Here is a 25,667-nt window from a genome sequence, read left to right on the forward strand (position 1 = left end):
GGTCACGTACCTTCGAAAACTAGGTCACTATGTCAAAAAAATAGAAAAACCTTGTGACCTCTAGAGACCATATTTTTCAATGGATCTTTATGAAAATTAGTCAGAATTTTTATCTTGATAATATCTAGGTCAAGTTCAAAACTGGGTCACATGAGCTCAAAAACTAGGTCACTATGACAAATAATAGAAAAAACGACGTCATACTCAAAACTGGGTCATGTGGGAAGAGGTGAGCGATTCAGGACCATCATGGTCCTCTTGTCTTCTTAACAGACCAGAATGATGGGACAGAATCCTAGTCATAGGACAATCTGGATTTGTTTGAGCACCTTACTAATGAAAAATTTGTATTATTTAAATAGTTCCGTAACATTTAATGGGCCAGACTAGCATTTTGTAGGATTATTGTACAATATTTTTCAATCCAGTTAAGGCACCATATTTTCTGGACTTAATGTGTTTATGCTTCTAAGAATGATGGCTGTACTATTTAAAGATACATGCAACAATCATATCTGATATGATAAAATCTTTATACAAACAGCAGTGCTCCAGATAAATTTTTTGACATTTGGGCCAAGTTATGAAAGCGTAGTGGTTAATTGGAAAGTATGAAGAAAGTTTGGGTAATTGAGATTTTCTTACTATTTGTCACTCCATGGCAAAAGTTTGAAGATTAACTCCACTTTTGCATTAAAGACGAAATTGTTCATCGCTTCCGGTATTGAGAACTATAAGGAAATACGTTTTCAGTCTTTCAGATGTTGTTTTCACACCAAATGAGTCCTTCAGTTTCTTAAAACTTGGCAAGCTAGATATTACACTATATGATCAATGATGGTTTTTGCTGATTTAAGCTTTCATACATGTTGATTTCAAACCATAATTATAAGATTTATACTAAGTAAACAACACATAGACAATTAAGCAGATTGCACTAAAATTGTTCAAAGTGTTTCCGTGACTGGGAATATATCTGAGACTGGTTTGCATTTTGTACTTGCGTGAACCACTATTGTTGCTCTTAAATAGTTTGACTAGCAGTCAGAGTCTGGAGATGAAAAAAAAAGCTATTCAGAATTGCACTTTGCATGTTTTGCGTACAGGTGTATATCATACCCAAAGATACAAAATCATATTCTAGTATTACTTCATCAGAAAATATGCTAATATACAGTTTATCTGGAGCACTGAACAGTCACCTGCAGATTGTGTACATTTTATATGAGTCATGCCATCAATGTTCACTCATTAACGAGAGCATTATTTAAGGGTAAATGCCACAGTTGCCAAAATGTATATCGGGCAAAATATTTCCTACAGGCAGAATTTTTTTAAAATTTTGAGTACTGACTGAGAATCACGTTTAAAACAGAAATATGTATCAAAAATTATAGGTAACCAGGCTTGATCTTGAATTATCTGCCCTTGAAAGTAGATTTTTTCAGTATTTTCTGACTTTCAAGGGCAGATAATTCATAACCAAGGCTGGGTTCCTATGGTTTGTTTTTGTCAAGCCCGCTTGTGGTGAGCTCGACTTAGTTGCCACTTTTGGCGGTTCATTGTATGTACATCCGTCTGTGTGTCCGTCCGATTTTGTCCGGACCATAACTTTGACATGCATGGACCAATCTTGTTAGCTCACCTGAGCAATGCTCAGGTGAGTTTTTCTGATCGGTCGATGTCCGGCGTCCGGCGTCTGTCAACATTTAGCTTGTGTATGCGATAGAGGCTGTATTTTTCAATTAATCTTCATGAATGTTGGTCAGAATGATAACCTTGATGAATCTAGGTTGAGTTCAAAAATGGGTCATCTCGGGTTAAAAACTAGGTCACTAGGTCAAATCAAAGAAAAACCTTGTGTATGCGATAGAGGCTGTATTTTTCAATTAATCTTCATGAATATTGGTCAGAATGATAACCTTGATGAAATCTAGGCCAAGTTCGAAAATGGGTCTTCTCGGTTCAAAAACTAGGTCACTAGGTCAAATGAAAGAAAAACCTTGTGTATGCGATAGAGGCTGTATTTTTCAATTGATCTTCATGAGTATTGGTCAGAATTAGGGCTGTCATCGATAGAAACGATATCGATGTATCAACAATATTTTTTTGTCGATCGATTATCGATTCCCATTTTCAAAAATTGATATTTTACAGAGAGAAAAAACTATCCAGATAAACACTCAGACCCTCAAAAACAATTAAGCTTACAAAGTTGTAAATTTAGATAAATGCAAAAGAGAAGTGAAGGCAAAATAAAAATGAAAGATTTTATTAATATTTATTTGTTTCTTTTATTTTCATAAATACAAATACAACACAATCAAACAGTAATATGAAAAGTAGGCAATAAAACTAAAAATAGCATTTACAAGAAGGTATTTAGTATGCATATGAACAAATAGGTTGTTAATCTAACTTAATAATCGATATATCGATGTATCATTGATATTTGTCTTCTGATATATCGGTATCGTCGATATGCCTAAGACCCAATCAATGACAGCCCTAGTCAGAATGATTGCCTTGATGAAATCTAGGCCAAGTTCGAAAATGGGTCATCTCGGGTCAAAAACTAGGTCACTAGGTCAAATCAAAGAAAAACCTTGTGTATGCGATAGATAGAGGCGGTATTTTTCAATTGATCTTCATGAATTTTGGTCAGAATGATTACCTTGATGAAATCTAGGCCAAGTTCGAAAATGGGTCATCTAGGATCAAAAACTAGGTCACTAGGTCAAATCAAGGAAAAACCTTGTGTATGCGATAGAGGTGGTATTTTTCAATTGATCTTCATGAATTTTGGTCAGAATGATTACCTTGATGAAATCTAGGCTGAGTTCGAAAATGGGTCATCTGGGGTCAAAAACTAGGTCAATAGGTCAAATCAAGGAAAAACCTTGTGTATGCGATAGAGGCTGTATTTTTCAATTGATCTTCATGAATTTTGGTCAGAATGATTACCTTGATGAAATTTAGACCAAGTTCGAAAATGGGTCATCTGGGGTCAAAAACTAGGTCACTAGGTCAAATCAAAGAAAAACCTTGTGTATGCAATAGAGGCTGTATTTTTCAACTGATCTTCATGAAATTTAGCCAGAATGATTACCTTGATAAAATCTAGGCCGAGTTCGAAAATGGGTCATCTGGGGTCAAAAACTGGGTCACTAGGTCAAATCGAAGAAAAACATTGTGTATGCAATAGAGGATGTATTTTTCAATTTTTTCAATTGATCTTCATGAAATTTGGTCAGAGTGATTGCCTTGAAGAAATCTAGGTCGTGTTTGAATATGGGTTATCTGAGGTCAAAAACTAGGTCACTAGGTCAAATTAAAGAAAAATCTTGTGTATGCGATAGAGACTGTTTTTTTTTTCAATTGATTTTTATGAAATTTGGTCAGGATGATTGCCTTAATGAAATCTAGGTTGAATTTGAATATGGGTCATCTGAGGTCAAAAACTAGGTCACTTGGTCAAATCTAAGAAAAAACTTGTGTATGTGATAGAGGCTGTATTTTTTCAATTGATCTTCATGAATTTTGGTCAGAATGATTGCCTTGATAAAATCTAGGTCGAGTTTGGACATGGGTCATCTAGGGTCAAAAACTAGGTCATATCTTAGAAAATGCTTGTTTTATGCAAGAGACCATATTTTTTGGTCCAATCTTAATGAAAATTGGTCAGAATATTTGTTTCCATGAAATCACTAGGTCAAACATGTTTTACACCGTTATGGTGTGTTTCTTAGGTGAGCGACCCAGAGCCATCTTGGCCCTCTTGTTTATATTTGGCATGAATGTTTACCTCAATGAGAAGGCATGTCATGTGCAAACCCCATGTTCCTATCTCAGAGGTCAAGGTCACAGTTGGAGGTCAAAGGTCAAATTGAAGTTTGTCCGGAGCATTTCTTCTTTTTGCATGGTGGGATTTTGATGTAACTTGGCATGAATGTTCACAATTATGAGACAGAGTGTCGTGTGCAGGAACCAGGTCCCTAGGTCTAAGGTAAAGGTCACACTTGACAGCTGGCGGGCTCGACATTCTGCCCGTGGGCATACTTGTATTTTATATTTCTGTTTTTAGCTCACCTGTCACATAGTGACAAGGTGAGCTTTTGTGATCACCCTTCGTCTGTCGTCCGTCGTCAGTCCGTCCGTGCGTCAACAATTTCGTGTCTGCACGATAGTGGTTTCATTTATGATTTTATTTTAACCAAACTTGCACACAACTTGTATCACCATGAGATCTTGGTTCCTTTCTTGAACTGGCTAGATCCCATTATGGGTTCCCGAGTTATGGCCCCTGAAAGGGCCAAAATCAGCTATTTTGACCTTGTCTGCACAATAGCAGCTTCATTTATGATTTGAATTTAATCAAACTTACACAAAACTTGTGTCACCATAAGATCTTGGTTCATTTCTTGAACCAGCCAGATCCCGTTATGGGTCCCAGAGTTATGGCTCCTGAAAGGGCCAAAATTAGCTATTTTGACCTTGTCTGCACAATAGCAGCTTCATTTATGATTTGATTTTAACCAAATTTGCACAAAACTTGTATCACCATAAGATCTTGGTTCCTTTTTTGAACTGGCCAGATTCCTTAATGGGTTCCAGAGTGATGGCCCCTGAAAGGGCCAGAATTAGCTATTTTGACCTTGTCTACACAATAGCAGCTTCATTTTTTATTTGAATTTAATCGAACTTGCATAAAACTTGTGTTGCCATAAGATCTCAGTTCCTTTGTTGAACCGGCCAGATCCCTTAATGGGTTCCAGAGTTATGGCCCCTGAAAGGGCCAAAATTAGCTATTTTGACCTTGTCTGCACAATAGCAACTTCATTTATGATTTGATTTTAACCAAACTTGCACACAACTTGTATCACCACAAGATCTTGGTTCCTTTCTTGAACTGGCCAGATTCCATCATGGGTTCCAGAGTTACGGCCCCGTAAAGGTCTAAAATTGGCTATTTTGGCTTTTGCAGCCATATAGAGACTTCATTTATGGTTTTATTTGATACAAACTTCCAAAATATCTTCAACAACAATAAATCTTGGATTCCGTGATAAATCAGATCAAATCATAGGTTCCAGAGTTATTTTATATCTGATTACCTCCCCTGATTGTAGTCAAAATGGATTTATATTAGTAAGTACTTATAGGACTTATTTGAAATTTCATTATTGTCATTAGTTGGACTGATCCAATCAGGGTAGATAACTATGATTTTATGTCAGATTACCTCCCTTTATTTATCCCCCTGCCAAAGGCGAAGGGGATATTAGAAATGCTCTCCGTCCGTCCGTGCGTCCGCAACGATCTTTGTCCAGAGCATAACTCCAAAAGTACTGGAGGGATTTTCTTCAAACTTTATACAGTGATAGAACACATTGGGAGGAAGTGCAGTGTGCAAGAACAATAACTACTACCTATGCCTTATGATATATTGAGTTTTATTCTACCCTTATATTCCAATACTGGTTTCTTAAAACATTTTGTCTGGAGCGTAACCCCAAAAGTACTGAAGGGATTTTCTTCAAACTTCATACACTGATAGAACACAATGGGAGGAAGTGCAATGTGCAAGAACAATAACTCTACCTTGCCTATTTTTTGAGTTATTCCCCTTTATCATATTTTCTTAAAAAAATGTCCAGAGCATATCTTCTTCATGCATGGAGGGATTTTGATATATCTTGGCACAAATGTTTACCACCACGAGGCGGTGTGTCATGCGCAAGAACCAGGTCCCTAGGTCGAAGGTCAAGGTCACCTTTAGAGGTCAAAGGATACAAGAATAAAAACCTTGTCCAGAGCATTTCTTCTTCATGCATAGAGGGATTTTGATATAACTTGGCACAAATGTTCACCACCACGAGACGGAGTGTCATGCACAAGATCCAGGTCACTAGGCCTAAGGTCAAGGTCACACTTAGAGGCCAAAGGTCAGATACAAGAATGACTTTGCCCGAAGCATTTGTTCTTCATGCATGGAAGGATTTTGATGCAACTTGGCACAATTATACACCATCATGAGACGAAGTGTCATGCGCAGTTCCCTTCTTTAGAATTACTTCCCTTTATTATCCCCCCGCCAAAGGCGAAGGTGATATTAGAAATGCTCTCCATCCGTCCGTCCGTCCGTCCGCAACGATCTTTGTCTGGAGCATAACTCCAAAAGTACTGGAGGGATTTTCTTCAAACTTCATACACTGATAGAACACATTGGGAGGAAGTGCAGTGTAAAAACAATAACTCTACCTTGCCTATTTTTTGAGTTATTCCCCTTTATCTTATTTTCTTAAAAAAATTTGTCCGGAGCATAACTCCAAAAGTACTGGAGGGATTTTCTTCAAACTTCATACACTGATAGAACACATTGGGAGGAAGTGCAGTGTGCAAGGACAATAACTCTGCCTTGCCTATTTTTTGAGTTATTCCCCTTTATCTTATTTTCTTGAAAAAAAATTGTCCGGAGCATAACTCCAGAAGTACTGGAGAGATTTTCTTCAAACTTCATACACTGATAGAACACATTGGGAGGAAGTGCAGTGTGCAAGAACAATAACTCTGCCTTGCCTTTTTTAGCTCACCTGTCACAAAGTGACAAGGTGAGCTTTTGTGATCGCGCAGCGTCCGTCGTCCGTGCGTAAACTTTTGCTTGTGACCACGCTAGAGGTCACATTTTTCATCGGATCTTTATGAAAATTGGTCAGAATGTTTACCTTGATGATATCTAGGTCAAGTTCGAAACTGGGTCACGTGCGGTCAAAAACTAGGTCAGTAGGTCTAAAAATAGAAAAACCTTGTGACCTCTCTAGAGGCCATATATTTCTCAAGATCTTCATGAAAATTGGTCAGAATGTTCACCTTGATGATATCTAGGTCAAGTTCAAAACTGGGTTACGTGCCATTAAAAACTAGGTCAGTAGGTCAAATAATAGAAAAACCTTGTGACCACTCTAGAGGTCAAATTTTTCATGGGGTCTTTATGAAAATTGGTCAGAATGTTCACCTTGATGATATCTAGGTCAGGTTCGAAACTGGGTTACGTGCCGTCAAAAACTAGGTCAGTAGGTCTAAAAATAGAAAAACCTTGTGACCTCTCTAGAGGCTATATATTTTACAAGATCTTCATGAAAATTGGTCAGAATGTTCACCTTGATGATATCTAGCTCAAGTTCGAATCTAGGTCACGTGCCATCAAAAACTAGGTCAGTAGGTCAAATAATAGAAAAACTTTGTGACCTCTCTAAAAGCCAATTTTTTCATGGGATCTGTATGAAAGTTGGTCTGAATGTTTACCTTGATGATATCTAGGTCAAGTTTGAAACTGGGTCACGTGCGGTCAAAAACTAGGTCAGTAGGTCTAAAAATAGAAAAACCTTGTGACCTCTTTAGAGGCCATACTTTTGAATGGATCTTCAAAAAAATTGGTCAGAATGTTCATCCTGATGATATCTAGGTCAAATTCGAAACTGGGTCACGTGCCTTCAAAAAGTAGGTCAGTAGGTCAAATAATGAAAAAACCTTGTGACCTCTCTAGAGGCCATATTTTTCATGGGATATGTATGAAAGTTGGCCTGACTGTTCATCTTGATGATATATAGGTCAAGTTTGAAACTTGGTCAGCTGCGGTCAAAAACTAGGTCAGTAGGTCTAAAATTAGAAAAATCTTTTGACCTCTCTAGAGGCCATATTTTTCAATAGATCTTCATGAAAATTGGTCTGAATGTTCACCTTGATGGTATCTAGGTCAGTTTTGAAACTGGGTCACATGCGGTCAAAAACTAGGCCAGTAGGTATAAAAATAGAAAAACCTTGTGACCTCTCTAGAGGCCATATTTTTCATGAGATCTTCATGAAAATTAGTGAGAATGTTCACCTTGATGATATCTAGGTCAAGTTCAAAACAGGCTCACGTACCTTTGAAAACTAGGTCAGTAGGTGAAATAATAGAAAAACCTTGTGACCTCTGTAGAGGCCATATTTTTCAATGGATCTTCATGAAAATTGGTCAGAATTTTTATCTTGATGATATCTAGATCAAATTCAAAACTGGGTCACATGAGCTCAAAAACTAGGTCACTATATCAAATAATAGAAAAAACGACGTCATACTCAAAACTGAAAACTGGGTCATGTGGGAACAGGTGAGCGATTCAGGACCATCATGGTCCTCTTGTTTTTTGAGTTATTCCCCTTTATCATATTTTCTTTGAAAAATTTGTCTGGAGCATATCTTTTTCATGCATAGAGGGATTTTGATATAACTTGGCACAAATGTTCACCACCGCGAGACAGAGTGTCATGCACAAGATCCTGGTCCCTAGGTCTAAGGTCAAGGTCACACTTAGAGGCCAAAGGTCAGATACAAGAATGACTTTGTCCGAAGCATTTCTTCTTCATGCATGGAGGGATTTTGATGTAACTTGGCACAATTATACACCATCATGAGACGAAGTGTCATGCGCAGTTCCCTTCTTTAGAATTACTTCCCTTTGTTGTTACTTTAAATAGCTTTTATTGTAACTTTTTCATTACTAGTCGTAGGGAAAAATCGAGACCACTTTTCTGTAGTACACCATGCATAATACATCAAATTTTGGGGTGTATTTTGACCAATCTCTACCTGATAAAGATTTTTGTGTGGACTTACAATTTTTTTTTTTTTTTTTTTTTTTTTTTTTTTTTTTTTTTTTTTTTTAAAGATTAACTTCCCTTAGTTGTTACTATAAAAAACTTATATTGTAACATTTTTATAATTGACCAAAGGGAAAAAACAAGACCACTTTTCTGTGGTACAGCATGGATGTAACTTTCCAATCTTATGTATCTTAAGATATCTCTACCTGGTAAGGAGTTTTTTTGTGGACTTAGAAAAACAAAAGACTTACAATGATTACTAAACAACCACAAAATTAAAATTTCATTTGCAAATACAGCTGCTAGAGTAAAGAAATTTGCTGTGACGGGTGTATATTGTGACATTCTGGCACTCTTGTTCCCTGTTAGCTTTCAATTCCTTCTTTTTACAGTAGCCATATAGAAAAACATCATAGCTATACTGTTCATGAAAATGAATAAAATTTAGCAGTAAACCACCTCACCACTGACTTATTCTTTCTTCCACATCTTTAAAACCCCTGATGCGGACCACAACTAAATGGTTCTTCAAAGTTTTCCCCAAAATTAGTACTTTCAGACACTAACTTGCCAGGAACTTTAGCCTTCAATTATAATATGCCCGGCGGGGGGATTGGCCATGTCTAACATGGCTCTTGTTTCAAATTAAAATGGGTATATCAGCGTAACTAATGAAGATACTGATCTGAAATTTCATCTATATCAACAGATTTATTTGGCAGATCCTTCTTTTGTTCACTTACAATAATTTTCTTTTTAACTACTTTCCTTTTACGCTACTATAAATAGCTTATTTTTAGTAACTTTTTTATTATTGGCCGTAGGGAAAAGCCGAAACCACTTTTCTGTGGTACAACATGGATGGTACCTCCAATTTTTAGGTGTATTTTGACATATCTGTACCTTGTAAGATTTTTTTTTCTTTTTGGTTAAATTTCTTTCCTTTGTTGTTCTTGTCCTTTGGACTTGGATACTTTTTCTGAGAACCTTCTTGTCCTCAAGTGCAATGATAACAGGTGAGCAATATAGGGCCATCATGGCCCTCTTGTTGATTTGATTCTGTCGGTAAAAAAAAGTTTAAAGAAGAAATTCTGTCTGTAAGAAAATTTTTGCCCCACTGTTGCAATTGTCCTTAATTATGAATATGACAAAATGATACTGCAATTCTTTAAACTTTGTATACTGACTACAAATGAAATCTGAAACAGAAATAAAAACTAAAATGCACAGTTCTATTGCCTTGATCTTGAATTATCTGGCCTTGAAAATTGTTTTTTCTTTTATGATTTTCAAGGGCAGATAATTCAAGATCAAGGCTGGGTACTTACGATTTTTATACGCCTGTTTGAAAAACGGGACGTATTATGGGAACGCCCCTGGCGGGGGTGGGGGGGTGGCGGGGGGCAGGTGGCATCCACAGACCTTTTCCAGAGCATATCTTCTACATGCATGGAGGGATTTTGATGAAACTTGGCACAGTTGTTCAACATCATGAGACAGAATGTCATGCGCAAGAACCAGGCCCCTAGGTCTAAGGTCAAGGTCACACTTAGAGGTCAAAGGTCAAATTCAAGAATGACTTTGTCTGGAGCATATCTTCTTCATGCATAGAGGGATTTTGATGAAAGTTGGCACAATTGTTCATCATCATGAGACGGAGTGTCTTGCGCAAGAACCAGGTCCCTAGGTCTAAGGTCAAGGTCACAGAGGTCAAAGGAAACAAGAATGAAAACTTCGTCTGGAGCATTTTTTCTTCATGCATGGAGGGATTTTGATATAACTTGGCACAAATGTTCACCACCACAAGACGGAGTGTCATGCGCAAGAACCAGGTCCCTAGGTCTAAGGTCAAGGTCAAACTTAGAGGCCAAAGGTCAGATAGAAGAATGACTGTCCGAAGCATTTCTTCTTCATGCATAGAGGGATTTTGATGTAACTTGGCACAATTATACACCATCATGAGACGAAGTGTCATGTGCAGTTCCCTTCTTTAGAATTACTTCCCTTTGTTGTTACTATAAATAGCTTATATTGTAACTTTTTCATTACTAGACGTAGGGAAAAATTAAGACCACTTTTCTGTAGTATAACATGCATGTTACATCCAATTTTAAGGTGTATTTTGACCAGTCTCTACCTGGTAAGGATTTTTGTGTGGACTTACAATTTTTTTTTTTTTAAAGATTAACTTCCCTTAGTTGTTACTATAAATAACTTGTATTGTAACTTTTTAGCTCACCTGTCACAAAGTGACAAGGTGAGCTTTTGTGATCGCGCGGTGTCCGTCGTCCGTCCGTAAACTTTTGATTGTGACCACTCTAGAGGTCACATTTTTCATGGGATCTTTATGAAAGTTGGTCAGAATGTTCATCTTGATGATATCTAGGTCAAGTTCGAAACTGGGTCACGTGCCATTAAAAACTAGGTCAGTAGGTCTAAAAATAGAAAAACCTTGTAACCTCTCTAGAGGCCATATATTTCAATGGATCTTCATGAAAATTGGTCAGAATGTTCACCTTGATGATATCTAGGTCAAGTTCGAAACTGGGTCACGTAGGTCAAAAACTAGGTCAGTAGGTCTAAAAATAGAAAAACCTTGTGACCTCTCTAGAGGCCATATATGTCACAAAATCTTCGTGAAAATTGGTCAGAACATTCACCTTGATGATATCTAGGTCAAGTTCGAAACTGGGTCACGTGTGGTCAAAAACTAGGTCAGTAGGTCTAAAAATAGAAAAGCCTTGTGACCTCTCTAGAGGCCATATATTTCACAAGATCTTCATAAAAATTGGACAGAACATTCACCTTGATGATATCTAGGCCAAGTTCGAAACTGGGTCACGTACCGTCAAAAACTAGGTCAGTAGGTCAAATAATAGAAAAACCTTGTGACCTCTCTAAAGGCCATATTTTTCATGGGATCTGTATGAAAGTTGGTCTGAATGTTCATCTTGATGATATCTAGGTCAAGTTCGAAACTGGATCATGTGCGGTCAAAAACTAGGTCAGTAGGTCTAAAAATAGAAAAACTTTGTGACCTCTCTAGAGGCCATATATTTCATGAGATCTTCATGAAAATTGGTCAGAATGTTCACCTTGATGATATCTAGGTCAAGTTCGAAAGTGGGTCACGTGCCATCAAAAACTAGGTCAGTAGGTCAAATAACTGAAGAACCTTGTGACCTCTCTAGAGGCCATATTTTTCATGGGATCTGTATGAAAGTTGGTCTGAATGTTCGTCTTGATGATATCTAGGTCAAGTTCTAAAGTGGGTCACGTGCCATCAAAAACTAGGTCAGTAGGTCAAATAATGGAAAAAACCTTGTGACCTCTCTAAAGGCCATATTTTTCATGGGATCTGTATGAAAATTGGTCTGAATGTTCATCTTGATGGTATCTAGGTCAAGTTCGAAACAGGGTCATGTGCAGTCAAAAACTAGGTCAGTAGGTCTAAAAATAGAAAAACCTTGTGACCTCTCTAGAGGCCATACTTGTGAATGGATCTCCATAAAAATTGGTCAGAATGTTCATCTTGATGATATCTAGGTCAAGTTTGAAACTGGGTCACGTGCCTTAAAAAACTAGGTCAGTAGGTCAAATAATAAAAAAACCTTGTGACCTCTCTAGAAGCCATACTTTTCATGGGATCTGTATAAAAGTTGGTCTGAATATTCATCTTGATGATATCTAGGTCAAGTTTGAAACTGGGTCAACTGCGGTCAAAAACTAGGTCAGTAGGTCTAAAATTATTAAAATCTTTTGACCTCTCTAGAGGCCATATTTTTCAATGGATCTTCATGAAAATTGATCTGAATGTTCACCTTGATGATATCTAGGTCATTTTCGAAACTGGGTCACGTGCGGTCAAAAACTAGGCCAGTAGGTATAAAAATAGAAAAACATTGTGACCTCTCTAGAGGCCATATTTTTCATGAGATCTTCATGAAAATTAGTGAGAATGTTCACCTTGATGATATCTAGGTAAAGGTCAAAACAGGGTCACGTACCTTCGAAAACTAGGTCAGTAGGTCAAACAATAGAAAAACCTTGTGATTTCTCTAGAGACCATATTTTTCAATGGATCTTCATGAAAATTGGTCAGAATGTTTATCTTGATAATATCTAGGTCAAGTTCAAAACTGGGTCACATGAGCTGAAAAACTAGGTCACTGTGTCAAATAATAGAAAAAACGACATCATACTCAAAACTGGGTCATGTGGGAAGAGGTGAGCGATTCAGGACCATCATGGTCCTCTTGTTTATAATTGACCTTAGGGAAAAACCAAGACCACTTTTCTGTGGTACAACATAATTGTTACTTTCTAATTTTAGGTGTATTTTAAGGTATCTCTACCTGGTAAGGAGTTTTTTTTGTGGACTTAGGAAAGCAAAAGAATTACAATGATTACTAAACAACCACAAAATTAAAATTCCATCTGCAAATACAGGTGCTAGAGTAAAGAAATTTGCTCTGACGGGTGTATATTGTGACATTCTGGCACTCTTGTTGATACATATTTCCGTTTTAAACTTGATTCTCAGTCAGTATACAAAGTTTAAAGAAATTCTGCCCGTAGGAAAGTTTCTGCCCTATATACATATAGGCAACTGTGGCATTTACCTTTAAGAGTCTGAAATTTATATGCAATGCCTTGATTTTAAGTTAATTTGCATTTTGTATTTCAGCACTTGGTGGATTTAATCCCTCACACAAAATAAGTGGCTTTGAAGAGGCAAAATCTCTCGATAAGTTGAATGAACGTATGCCGCCTCGTAAAGAAGTGCAAGTAAACAATTCCACAAAGAGCTAGGAGAACAGTCAGATTTAAGATCGAAAGTGAAGGCTCTTCCTTAGAAAACAACGCAAAACTTAACAGTGAGCTTAAAGCCATTCTGAACAGTTAAATAAACTAGTAATAAATGGATGAAAAAGCTTTATAGACAGGGTGCACTGCCTTGCAAAGTTGTTCATGAAAACTGAGGGTGGCATAGTTCACGACTGGATGAGATTTTCGTTTCACCTCAGGAGAGAGCCTTGTACTGCTCTGCTTATTGCAGGGAGTATTTTCTACAAATTCTGCTGAACATGGAGATATTGCCTAGTACTGTATGTGAATGTTTACGTCATTTCTGGGACATTGTCACTATATTTTACTTTACCATGTCACTGGAATTCATGGCGTTTTTACTTGATTGACATTGTACAGTCATGATCTACAAAGTTGACTTTCATCTAGTCAAAGTTGATATTTTTCTACTTTGTTATTGTTGGTTCAGTGTTTTTCTGTTATGCAGACAGGTTAGATACAGTGATCTGTGTTTAGTGGTGCGGGTGTTTGATGAGGTTAGATGACGACTCAAGACCCTCAACATGGCAGCAGTGAGGGCTGTTTGGGTCATAAGTGATCTAACATAGTCTGTCTGGCATTTACTTAATACATTTTGATGAACATTGCTCCAGTGACATTTATACAGAGCAAAAAAAAAATGTATGAAAAAGTGGAGTGGTTTTAATGCATTTTTTTCTTCTTGATTATTTATTTTTCATTTGAATCAAGAATGATCTGTTGTTGTTTACCTCCTGTAGCTGCTCATGAATAGTCTGGCATCAGGATCTTTGTGTACTTCATCATATCATTGTAATTTTGGTAGCGTATGTCAAACTGTGATCGTAAACCCACAAACATGTTTTTGTTACTGTCAGAAGGGATTATCTCAAGGTAATTTAATCCATTCTGATATATTATGAAAATACAACAGAAATAGAATGTTGTACCATAGTACAACTTAATGGAGAGTTGGCAACATCATCATAGAAACGTGACCGAACTGTGTAAACAAATTTTTAGTTTATTAATGATGTACAATTGTATATAACTGTTTATCAGTACTTAAATATTTATATTAAGGTTGCTTTTTAGCAAAAAGAACAAAGTTTTTCAACAAGTTTCATTCCTTATTAAGGAAATGTTATGTATCTGTTACATCGGAGGATGAATCTGTGTGAAGGATTGTTATCAATGTTTGGTTTGATATCCCCCTCCCCATTTCCCTCCCTCCCTTTTTGATATATGACTGTGATAATACAGTTGAATGGCTTTGTGTACTGTTATCAGGCATAATAACACACTGGTCAACATATATGGTATAATGAATGAGTGCAGCTTTTAAATTTCTATGTGTATTTTCTTTGTTAAATGTATTGTATTGTAGGAGTCCCTTTGGAACTAGCTCACTCATGATTGTGTGTGTTTCAAAAGCATATTAATTAAGGTCTTGTATAGTTTAACATGCAAATATTCAGTTGCTCTATTTTGATGTTTTTGTTTTATTAATTACTGTTGGAACATTGCATTGAAAGGAATATGTTAGATAAACTGTTAGTCATTCAGTGCAGGATCAAAAGTGATTTTTTTTATAGAACATGGCTAAGTTTTAGTTGACCAGTGTGGTATACTCAAGTTACAGATAATTTTATCCCGTCATTCTAGTTGTTACAAATTTTTGCTCCTTTTTCCATTAAAAAGAAAATAATGTGAAATGTACATAGCTTTTCAATGTGATGCCTACATTTCATAGGAAGTTTAGTCCCCAGTTCTCACAGACATGGATCATACTGCTATGAAGACAAATTACTTCATTCAAATTACAAAATTTATTATTTTGACTTTAAATATATTTTTGACATGATAGCATTTTCACTAAAATATGGATTGCAATTTTGGTTATATACTAGGGCTTGACAAATTCATTGAAAGTAAGTTGTCCTGCTTGACACACTGCTTAGGATTTTCTCATCTTGTTATTGTAATATTTATTTGTCCTGCAGTTCCTCTTGTATTGTATAACTTGTTATGCATGTAGTAAATAAACTTTCAATATTTATGTTTGAGATGTTCAACTCCGGTGTCTGTATTTTCATTGAATATACATTTTTGATCAAAAATCACACTTAACCATGCAGGATGAGTACTACAGCAAGTTCCACTTGCCCGCAGCCGATTTCTATTTGTATTTACAAGCAGATTAGTGGATTTGACAAGCCCTGTGTATTTACAGTTTGTTATTATGTCTCCCACCACACAGTGGTGTGGGAGACATATTGGTTTATTCCAGTCTCTGTGTGTGTCTGTCACAAAGCTTGTCCGCACTCTAAGTCGAATATTTCTCATCCGATCTTCACCAAACTTGAACAAAATGTGTTTGGCCATAAGACCTCAGTCAAGTTCGATAACTAGCTAAATCGGCCAAGACACTTCGGAATTATGGCCCTTGACAATAATTTATGAATCACCTAGATGCATAAAAATGCTGAAGACTTCATTCTCAAACATGCACCAAAAACCATTCATCTTGTCCGCACTCCGAGTCGAATATTTCTCATCCGATCTTCACCAAACTTGAACAATATGTGTTTGACCATAAGACCTCAGCCAAGTTCGATAACTAGCTAATTCGGCCAAGACACTTCGAAATTATGGCCCTTGACAATAATTTATGAATCACCTAGATGCATAAAAATGCTGAAGACTTCATTCTCAAACATGCACCAAAAACCATTCATCTTGTCTGCACTAAGTCAAACATTTCGGATCAGATCTTCATTAAACTCGAACGAAATGTGTTTGCAAATAAGACCTTGGCCAAGTTCGATAACTAGCCAAATCCGTTAAGACACTGAGGAATTATGGCCCTTGACAATAACTAATGAATCACCTAGACTGATAAAAATGCTGAAGTCCAAGTCAGACATTTTTTTTCCGATCTTCACCAAACTTAAACAAAATGTGTATGACCATAATTCCTCTCCCGGGTTCGATAACTAGCAAAATTGGCATAGGCACTTCAGAATTATGGCCCTTGAATTACTGAAAATCAGCCGTTTTACTCTTCAAAGGTATATTTGTTGTGACTAAACAGTATAAAAACACTGACTTAGTGTTTAGATGATTAGACAGTTGTGGGAGACATGCGCTTTTCTCAAAAGTAGCTCTAGTTTCATAGTAAATTTATATGCAAAGCTTAATGCATAGTGAACTGTTCAAAGTTATTCATATGGATATATACATTATTTCACATCATGTTTGTACATCTTAATATATATACCTACCAGTTTTTAAGAGGTAGGGAGTGTATATGTCATTACATGCTAAAAGTAACTGATTCTTCTTACCAGATATAACTTCGATATTATTCATTAAATGTATATTTCAAGGCTTCTTTTTTAATCTGAAAATTAATTTTTTCTTGGTTCAGTCCCCGCCTAATATTTGTCATTCAATTTAAATGCCATGATACTTTGACATTTAAAGGTTTCTTTTCCAGTTAATACAGCTTTGATATAGCCGGGCATAATTTATTAATATCTTTAAAAATGTTGCTGTTTTCATGAAATCTGCTAATCATATCTTTAACAATTTGATGTTTATTATATTTTGCCTTGGAAATTATTAGGCAGTTTAGGTTGAAAGAGATTTATGTTTCTTAGAAATTAATCCTGTATGCTTACTGTACCATTATTATTATTATTAGCATTATACTGAAGTACAATATTTAAGTTGTATTTATTAATTATGCCCCTCTTGTTTGCTGATCTGTAACCTTTGGTTCAATAACTGAAGAATGCTTTATCCTACATTCATCAGACTGCAAAGTGTAATTTCAACCCCCATTAACAGCCGATGTTTCCATCTGTCCGTACACCTGTGATAACTCTTGAAATAATGGGCCTTGATCTAGTCAAGGTCACAGTTTCCAGTCGCTAACTGGAGAACACTTGGGTCCTTAAACTTAATAGGAGGATTCCTGTATTTAGTAGATGACCTTGTTTTGGTTTAAGGCCAAAGTGACAGAATACTCGAGGCTGAAAATTACCTACCCAGTTACCTCAGTCCTGCCATCAGTATGGGCATATGTGTTTTACTTAACAGTTTTGTTTATTTAAGAAGCAGCAGTGTGTAGTACTTATCTCTATATAACAAGGACAGATCTGTTTCTGAAATTTTGAACAAATGTTGGTACAAAATATTGCACACTAGTTTAGCACTTGTTTTTTTTTTTATTATTATTATTTTATTTTTTATTAGTATTTGTATGTAATTTTTGTTTCAAGTGTTTGAAATTAGCTACTTCCATACAAAAATTGGAAGAAGACCACTAATACAGTTAAAAGATATTTTAATCAGGAAATATTTATGGAACAATTAAGATGTTTTGGCAGTTTGCACCCTGATGGAAATTCAGTTTATACAGAAGAAATCATGAAGTATTTTCAGCATTACAGGTTTTAACACCTGAGAAGCCAACTACTTAAATGTTTATTTTGATGTAAATGAGATGTGAAATCAAAATTTGTAGTCCTGTTTGGCGCCATATAACCTATACTGTGATGGTGCACTGTAAAACCCAAATAAATAAAATAAATAAATACTTAAAAACTGCCTGATAATAATAAACATTGTCAGTCATGTGTTATTTAGATTATGTATAGTTTTATTTTTGTCAACTGTTTCTTTTGCATTGTATTTAAAAAGAAAATCAAGGGGGTCTAAAATCCTACTTTTAATGATTTAGAGAACTGCTTTGAGAAAGTGCAAACCCTTGTACAGCTATTTTTCAAATAGATTTTTATTATTGAATTAAGGTGCAATATCGATAATGTGTGTATAATATTGTTACATAGTAAATGTGCTCCTTTTTTGTTTAATTTTTAAAATTCTACCTATAAATACTAAATAGACAAAATAAGCATTTTTCTTTATATTTTCATGTTAAGAATATAATACATATATATATATGTATATAATAATTATTACATTGTTATATAAATAGGATTTTGGTGTTGGTTTAGGGCTATACGGATAGATGATTGTTGCACTGTTTGAGTGTGTTTAAGAAATTGTTATATAATAATTAATTATTATTATTGGAAATTCCATTCATTTTTCTTGAATCTGTTTGAGTGGCTAGTTTCATGTTGCGGCAGTTATTCAGTGAATTGTTCTAAATCTGTTATTGTATACTTGTGCAAGACTGAAATTTGTATAAAAGTTATTCTTCCAAAGAAAAGCAGATGTTGCTTACCATTATCTCCTTGAATTCCAAAGATTTCTGAAAACTTACTTCATTTCATTTGTGAACAGTCCCAGAGCTGTACTTTAAATATGGCATTTTGTCCTTATTTTGTTTAGAAACTACTGTTTATTCTTCTGGTGAAGTTATGTCCTTGCAGTATACACCATGCAGTAAATGAATGCATGTGAATGATATGAGCCGTGCCATGGGAAAACTAACATAGTGGCTTTGCGACCAGCATGGATCCAGAGATCCATGCTGGTCGCAAAGCCACTATGTTGGTTTTCCCATGGCACGGCTCATATGTAAATACACGTTATGTCTGGCATGCATGTATATTGCTTTACTTACTGTAAAGTGCAAGTTAAAATACCTGGCAAATTAATGCATGACCATTTTGCTGATCATGCTAGATCCAGGAAGGTCAGTGGCTCTAAACAGGTGCCTGGAAATGCCTTCAAAAATTTTTTAAAGAAATTTGGCTTTTTATCTTTGATGTCCTTGAACAAACTTCAATTTTAAAAAATGTGGAACCAAAATTTGTAGTCCTGTTTGGCGCCATATAACATAAACTGTGTTGGTGCGCCGTAAAACCCAAATAAATAAAATAAATCAATTTTAAAAGATCATTCTTAGTCCAAGTCTGGAGGCAAGTGTTGAAACTTTGTACACTTTAAAAGATATAATTACTTTAAATATTTTATTTATCTGAAGTTACACTTTAAAAAAACATACTGTGAAAATGATTCTGAATTATAAAGAATAGGATAATAATGATGCTTGTTTTATATAAGCAGTAAGTATTATTTGTGTATGTTAAATTCCAATAATTTTTATGTGAATGAAGGAAAGGAAAGCTTTCAGGCATCAATTATATTATATTAAAGTAAAAAAAATATTACAAAATTGTTGAATATGAACAGCATGTTTTCATTTGTATGTATTCATTTGTGTAGCCCCTGAGAATAACAGGTGTCCCAGACTCACTTCCCATCCACTTGATGATGAATGAAAGTATGGACTGTTTTAACGTAGGTGAACATTACAGTGACATGTACAGTACATGGCCCTGGCGTATTTGCATGTCAAGAATCTAGTAGCCAGCCCCTGTGCAATAGTCCTTCCACATTTCACCATCATAACAAAAGATTTAATTAAAGTTACCATATTAAATCTGAGTATACTTTAAGTGGATGATGGGTTGTGCACATAATTACACACAGGCAAAATTTCAGAGGTAGTGAAGTAGTCCATGTACAGCTCATATAAAAATGAATTTAATTCTGAATGCAATATTTAAAGTTTTAAGTTTATTAAAGTTAATCCTTTTGAAAAGTTACCAAAAAAAATTCATATTTGAATTTTGCAGATCTGTTGCCAAAACAGCGAACTTAACATTGAAAAAAATCTGTTAATATTGGATCCTTTTAAATACTGCAAATAATTGATGTTAAAAACTGAAGTTAAAATATTTTTAAAATGTATTTCTCACAAATAGAAGTAAGATAAAAGATCCCAGGTTTTTTTTTTTTTCGGCCTTTTTTATAGCCGTTATTGGGCTATATTACCAGTTGCCAATAAGTATGTATTTTTCCCAAAATGAGTATAAATATTCCCTATCTACATTCTGAAAAAAATTTCATCAAAATTGCACAAACATAGACCAAATTATGTACAATTTTGTAATGGCAGTATGTTAAAGAGTTTGTACAATGTGAAACAAGTGTATAAGAAAGTACTTAAACACATCCTTACTATATCCTATGGGACTAAATATTTCCCAATTTGGAACATTTACGCATCAAAATTCCCAATATTGGGGGTATAGGCTATGTTCCCAAAACAAAGAAAAAGCCCTGAATCCAATGACAGTTTGTATTTTACAAGATATTCGAGGACTACTGCACTGGGGCTAGTACAGCACAAATTTAGGGTTGAAGTCAAAAGTGGTCTGTGTGTATATAAACAGTGAAGCATTTAGACTTGTGTTATTGTTCACCATGAAAGTTTCCACTCATCACTTTGAGCTTGTATTTGTGAAAAGCAGCAAAATTGTATCAAATATGTTATATTCATTTATACAGGAAAACAATGAATTAAGCATCGTTTTTATCAGTTTTAGAATAGCAAGTTAAATAGTTACTTGTTTCATTTGTTTTTGAATAGTATGCATTACGTTTTAAATTTATATAAGTCACTTCATAGCTTTAAAATATTTTGTAGCGTGCAAGTTGATACATGATACTTATATCTCTTGTTGTTAGCACTGGGTAACAAGCAGTATGCAAATAGCTTACAGCTTTTATTACGGACGTTTATTTAGCTGGTTTGTTGGCATTTGATGCCTTTTTGCTACTTATATAGCTGTGAAGAAAACATTCCAGTTACCTCATGTTTTTTGCCAGTATATTTAATTGGCAGTGTTTACTTTTCGTTTGGTGATTTTCAGTCATTGCATTTTTGGGATATTTTTCCTTCTTTTTGTCCAAACAAGTAGGTGTTGCTATATGCTGGTCAAATCTGAAATTTGACCTTTTCAACGGATGTTTTTTTTTCGTAAAGTTGAAAATTTTGATGTGATGTGAAGATAATAATACCCAAATGACTAGAGATAATGGCAGCATGTTGACAAAAATAAGCCTGCTTTTCACCTCATTAGCGTTTCTGTTGCTGTATCTGGGTGTGTTTATCTATTATAGAGAGGGTTAATTAAAAGGGGCATAGCCGGTGCAATAGTACCATTTAAATTGGCCTAATTAGCAACTAGTACAGTACAAAATTGCTAGTATCTTAGTAATAATGGTAGGATTAGCAGTTTTGTGCTTACTGATGAATGCAAACCCCGAAATCAAAATCTCTTTTGACTGTGCATGATAAATCTATCTGAGATATACCACGGGTACATTAGGGTTTAGAAAACAGTTTTTTTTGTGGAATGTTTTGTGAAACAACGTGGTACTGTATTAAGCTGTGTAACAAGTCTGAAAGTTTCGTTCACACATGGTAAATATTTTAGGAAGGGCAGTCAGAAGTTTCTGCATACTGAAAGAAAAAACAGTTTTGCACTAGATGTTGACCAGATGAAAAAACTAAATGTTAATAGAAGCCTAATTTTAAAGATAAGGTCTCTTAAATATACAGAAAAACTTCTAGCTGTATATGTAATTTTAGATGTTGCAATAGGAAATGGTTTTTGTCCATAGTCATCAACATTGTCTACATAAATCAACATGCTGTTTTTCCCTGGGAACTGCACACAAATCATTATTTTGTGTGAGAAGTAAGTCCCCAACTATGGATATTAATACATATCTGAGCAACATTAGTATTGTAAAATTTCTTTATAATAATAAGGAAAAAGTTTAATACAGGTATTGAAATAAATTTAAGGTGAAAAGTATTAGTCCTGAACTTAGTCAAACCAAAAAAATGTTTTTGTTTTTAATTAAAATATTAAACATGTACTGAAATAAAGGGTATATATTTACATGCATTTATGGAACATTCCCCAAGTGTGAAGTTCATGAGGAATTTAACTGATACAGGCATGTACAATTAATCCTTTGCTCATATGTGTTGATATATTCTGTTTTTAGAAGTAGATTTCAAATGTAAGAAGAAAACGTCAACTTTATAGTGATAAATTAGTTCGTGTGGATTTTTTTTTAAGAAGTACATGGTTTTATTGTATGCTGACTCGACACTAGTGCTGATTACCTCAACATACGGAATAAAAATTGTCTCTTGTATCTTTCTGTAGAGGGTTGGGAGGCTTTGTTTTGACATTCTTTTACACATTTAGATGAAAATTAGAATAGTCTAGTGATTCCAGAATAGTAGCTATAGATTTTTATTAAATTAGAAAAAAAAATAAGGCAAAGATTTATTTGGGTCTTATTGGTCTTGAAAACTACCATGCGGCGCTAGTTTTGAGTTTGTTATACTAGAACTGTTTTGTCTGTATGTATGATAATGTATTTTATTTTTATAATCTGCAATAATGCACTCAGTAAATACAGCCTTGTGAATAGTTTTCAATTGTAATGCAAAAATTTACTATGTAATTTTCCTTATTCATTTAGATTATTAAATTTTTCCATTCATGTCTTACGTGAACTGTGTACCCTGTTGTAAATCATGCATGTATTCTTATTCATAAAATTTTCCGTGTTGAATTAAATCTTATACTTTTTTCTTCATTTTTGTTTTGTTGTTATTTTGCACCCTGAAATGAATTTAATGTAACACATTGCATCAGGTAGGACAGGACGTTTTATGCCTGTCATTGTTCCTAGCTAGTAACTGAAGAACCCCATACCTCACAACCAACATTTTCCACAATACAGCTGTCCACGGTCGGTTGATGAATCATTTTAAGCTTGGAGCTGTTTGGTCTGATGACAAGGTATCTGGGTACTGAAAACTGTTTCCAAACATGCAGAGAATGCTGTGGTCTACACAAGATAAATGACTGCCTATGTTCTATAGAGAATCTTTTTGGGTCAGTCAATGTCCCATTTACTAAAGCTGTTTAAGGGATGGATGACCTCAAACTTGTCTGCTGATTTATTGAGATGACATGATTGTAGCCTATAACTAGCTTACCAATGAGCCAGTTCTGTACAATTAAGTGACTAAGGTTCAGGAAGCTTACGTATATACCAAAGGGATCTGGCAGATGTGTGGATTGTGTTTAAATTCGTGTGGTTTGAGCATAGCTACTTGTTTCAGTATCCAGGAACCAAAATCACTTGTTTGTACTACTTTTACTTCTCCCTATGATTGTTTATAGTTTTCTTTATAGGAAGCGGCTATGGGTTCTAGACCTGGAGTCTAGAGGTCTGGTAATCGATATACTATATGAATTGTATTACTGGTATATATGCTCATTACTGGGGGGAAATGTGAGTTGTCCAAAAGTTACCATTATTACGTGTTTTTTTTTAGCTCACCTGTCACATAGTGACAAGGTGAGCTTTTGTGATTACCCTTTGTCCGTCGTTAGTCTATGCGTCAGTCTGTCAACAATTTCTTGTCTGCACGATAGTGGTTTCATTTATGATTTTATTTTAACCAAACTTGCACACAACTTGTATCACCATAAGATCTCGGTTCCTTTCTTGAACTGGCCAGATCCCTTTATGGGTTCCAGAGTTATGGCCCCTGAAAGGGCCAAAATTGGCTATTTTGACCTTGTCTGCACAATAGCAGCTTCATTTATGATTTGATTTTAACCAGACTTGCACACAACTTGTATCACCATAAGATCTCGATTCTTTTTTTATACGCCCACAGGGACGTATTATGTTATCGCCTTGGTGTCCGTCTGTCTGTCTGTGTCTTGGTTAGCAATTTCCCTTCCGCTCTGTAACTCTTGAAACCCTTGATGGATTTCAGAGAAACCTGACACAAATGTTCACTCATTGAAAGGATGTGCAGAGCACATGTTTCGGATGGCTAAATTCAATGTCAAGGTCACACTTATGGATCAAAGGTCATATGACTTTGTTTTCTGTGAATATTGCTCTGCATTTGCGTTGCTTTGCAGTGCTCCTGTTTTTATTTGGCAGATCCTTCTTTTGTTTGCTTACAATATTTTTTTCATTACTTCCCTTTTATGTTACTGTAAATAGCTTATTTAGTAACTTTTTTATTATTGGCTGTAGGAAAAAAACTGAGACCACTTTTCTGTGGTACAACATGGATGCTACCTCCAATTTTTAGGTGTATTTTGACATATCTGTACCTTGTAAGAATTTTTTCTTTTTGTTTTTGGTTAAAGCAATGGTACTCAGGTGAGCGATATAGGGACATCATGGCCCTCTTGTTGTAAATATTTTTATGAATAACTTATTCAGGATTGGAAACGTACTGAATTTGAAATTTAGCAGTGATTTCCGCCAGTCACCGATATTTACTTGAGCAGTAAAATAATCCATGATCCAAGTCCAAAATACTGAAGACAAGACAGTTAGTGGAAGTTTATTTGTTTAATACCTAAATCCTTCACTTCTGATAAAAAAGGGGAATTTGATAAAAGCTTCCATTATGACAAAGAAACTGCTGACTACTATTCACAATTTATGGAATTCATGATGTGTTTTCTCAGGATTTAACGATAATTCATATACTTCCGTTTCATGTCATTTGAAATATATTTAAAACCATGAAAAACCAAGAGCAAATATTTGAAATAATCTTTTTATGCCCCCCGGCATCTACTGATGCAGGAGGCATATAGTGATCGTCCTGTCCGTCCGTCCGTACGAGGTTAACCAAATGGGACCGTTTTGTCTAGCATCAATACCCCTCACTAGAATGACTTGATACTAATGCAGATGTAACCTGTGACCATTCCTCATCTTCAGACATCACCTGACCTCAGTTTGACCTTGACCTTGACCTCATTTTGGACCTAGGTTGCTTTGTATGGGCCATCTCTTGGTTAACCAAATGGGACCGTTTCGTCTAGCATCAATACAGCTTACAAGAATGAATTGATACTAATACAGATGTAACCTGTGACCATTCCTCATTCTTCAAACATTTTAAATTAAGGAAACAAACCCTTGAAATTCTAACTGCCTCTTAGTTTAGGGTACAATGTTTTGTTATGGATGATCTGTTTATTTGTAAGTATTATTGATTCTTTATTTCATAGTATGTCTTGACCATATTTGTAATAGATATTGTAAATGGTCAAAGGCATTTGTAATGCCGATTTGCCAATAAATGAAATGAAATGTTAAAAAGAGAAAGTTCCCATGAAGTGGTAAGGTCAAAAGAATAAAATCCCTGTGCTATTAATCATGGAGCTAAAAAAGAGAAATGCCTTTAAATACAAGGGTTGTTAACAGAGGAGAAAATGAGTTCGAGTACAATCGTTGGCTAAAATTTTACACTTAATTGTACTAATGATTTATATTTTAGGCTATAGTCTTTGATT

General features: G+C 35.3%; 1 protein-coding gene across 4 annotated transcripts in view; it reads left to right on the plus strand.

The window, feature by feature from the left end:
- Window positions 1-22,920, plus strand: part of LOC123564453 (protein phosphatase 3 catalytic subunit alpha-like) — a 98,022-nt gene extending 75,102 nt beyond the window's left edge. For all 4 annotated transcript variants that reach the window (XM_045358060.2, XM_045358058.2, XM_045358059.2 and 1 more), the window contains one exon: window positions 13,334-22,920. In XM_045358060.2, coding sequence (XP_045213995.1) covers window positions 13,334-13,458 — 125 coding nt within the window. In that variant the 3' untranslated portion in view covers window positions 13,459-22,920. The remainder of the gene's footprint in view (window positions 1-13,333) is intronic.
- Window positions 22,921-25,667: the final 2,747 nt, after the last annotated feature.

Source organism: Mercenaria mercenaria, chromosome 2 (assembly GCF_021730395.1).
Source record: "Mercenaria mercenaria strain notata chromosome 2, MADL_Memer_1, whole genome shotgun sequence".
Taxonomy (NCBI): Eukaryota; Metazoa; Mollusca; class Bivalvia; order Venerida; family Veneridae; genus Mercenaria; species Mercenaria mercenaria.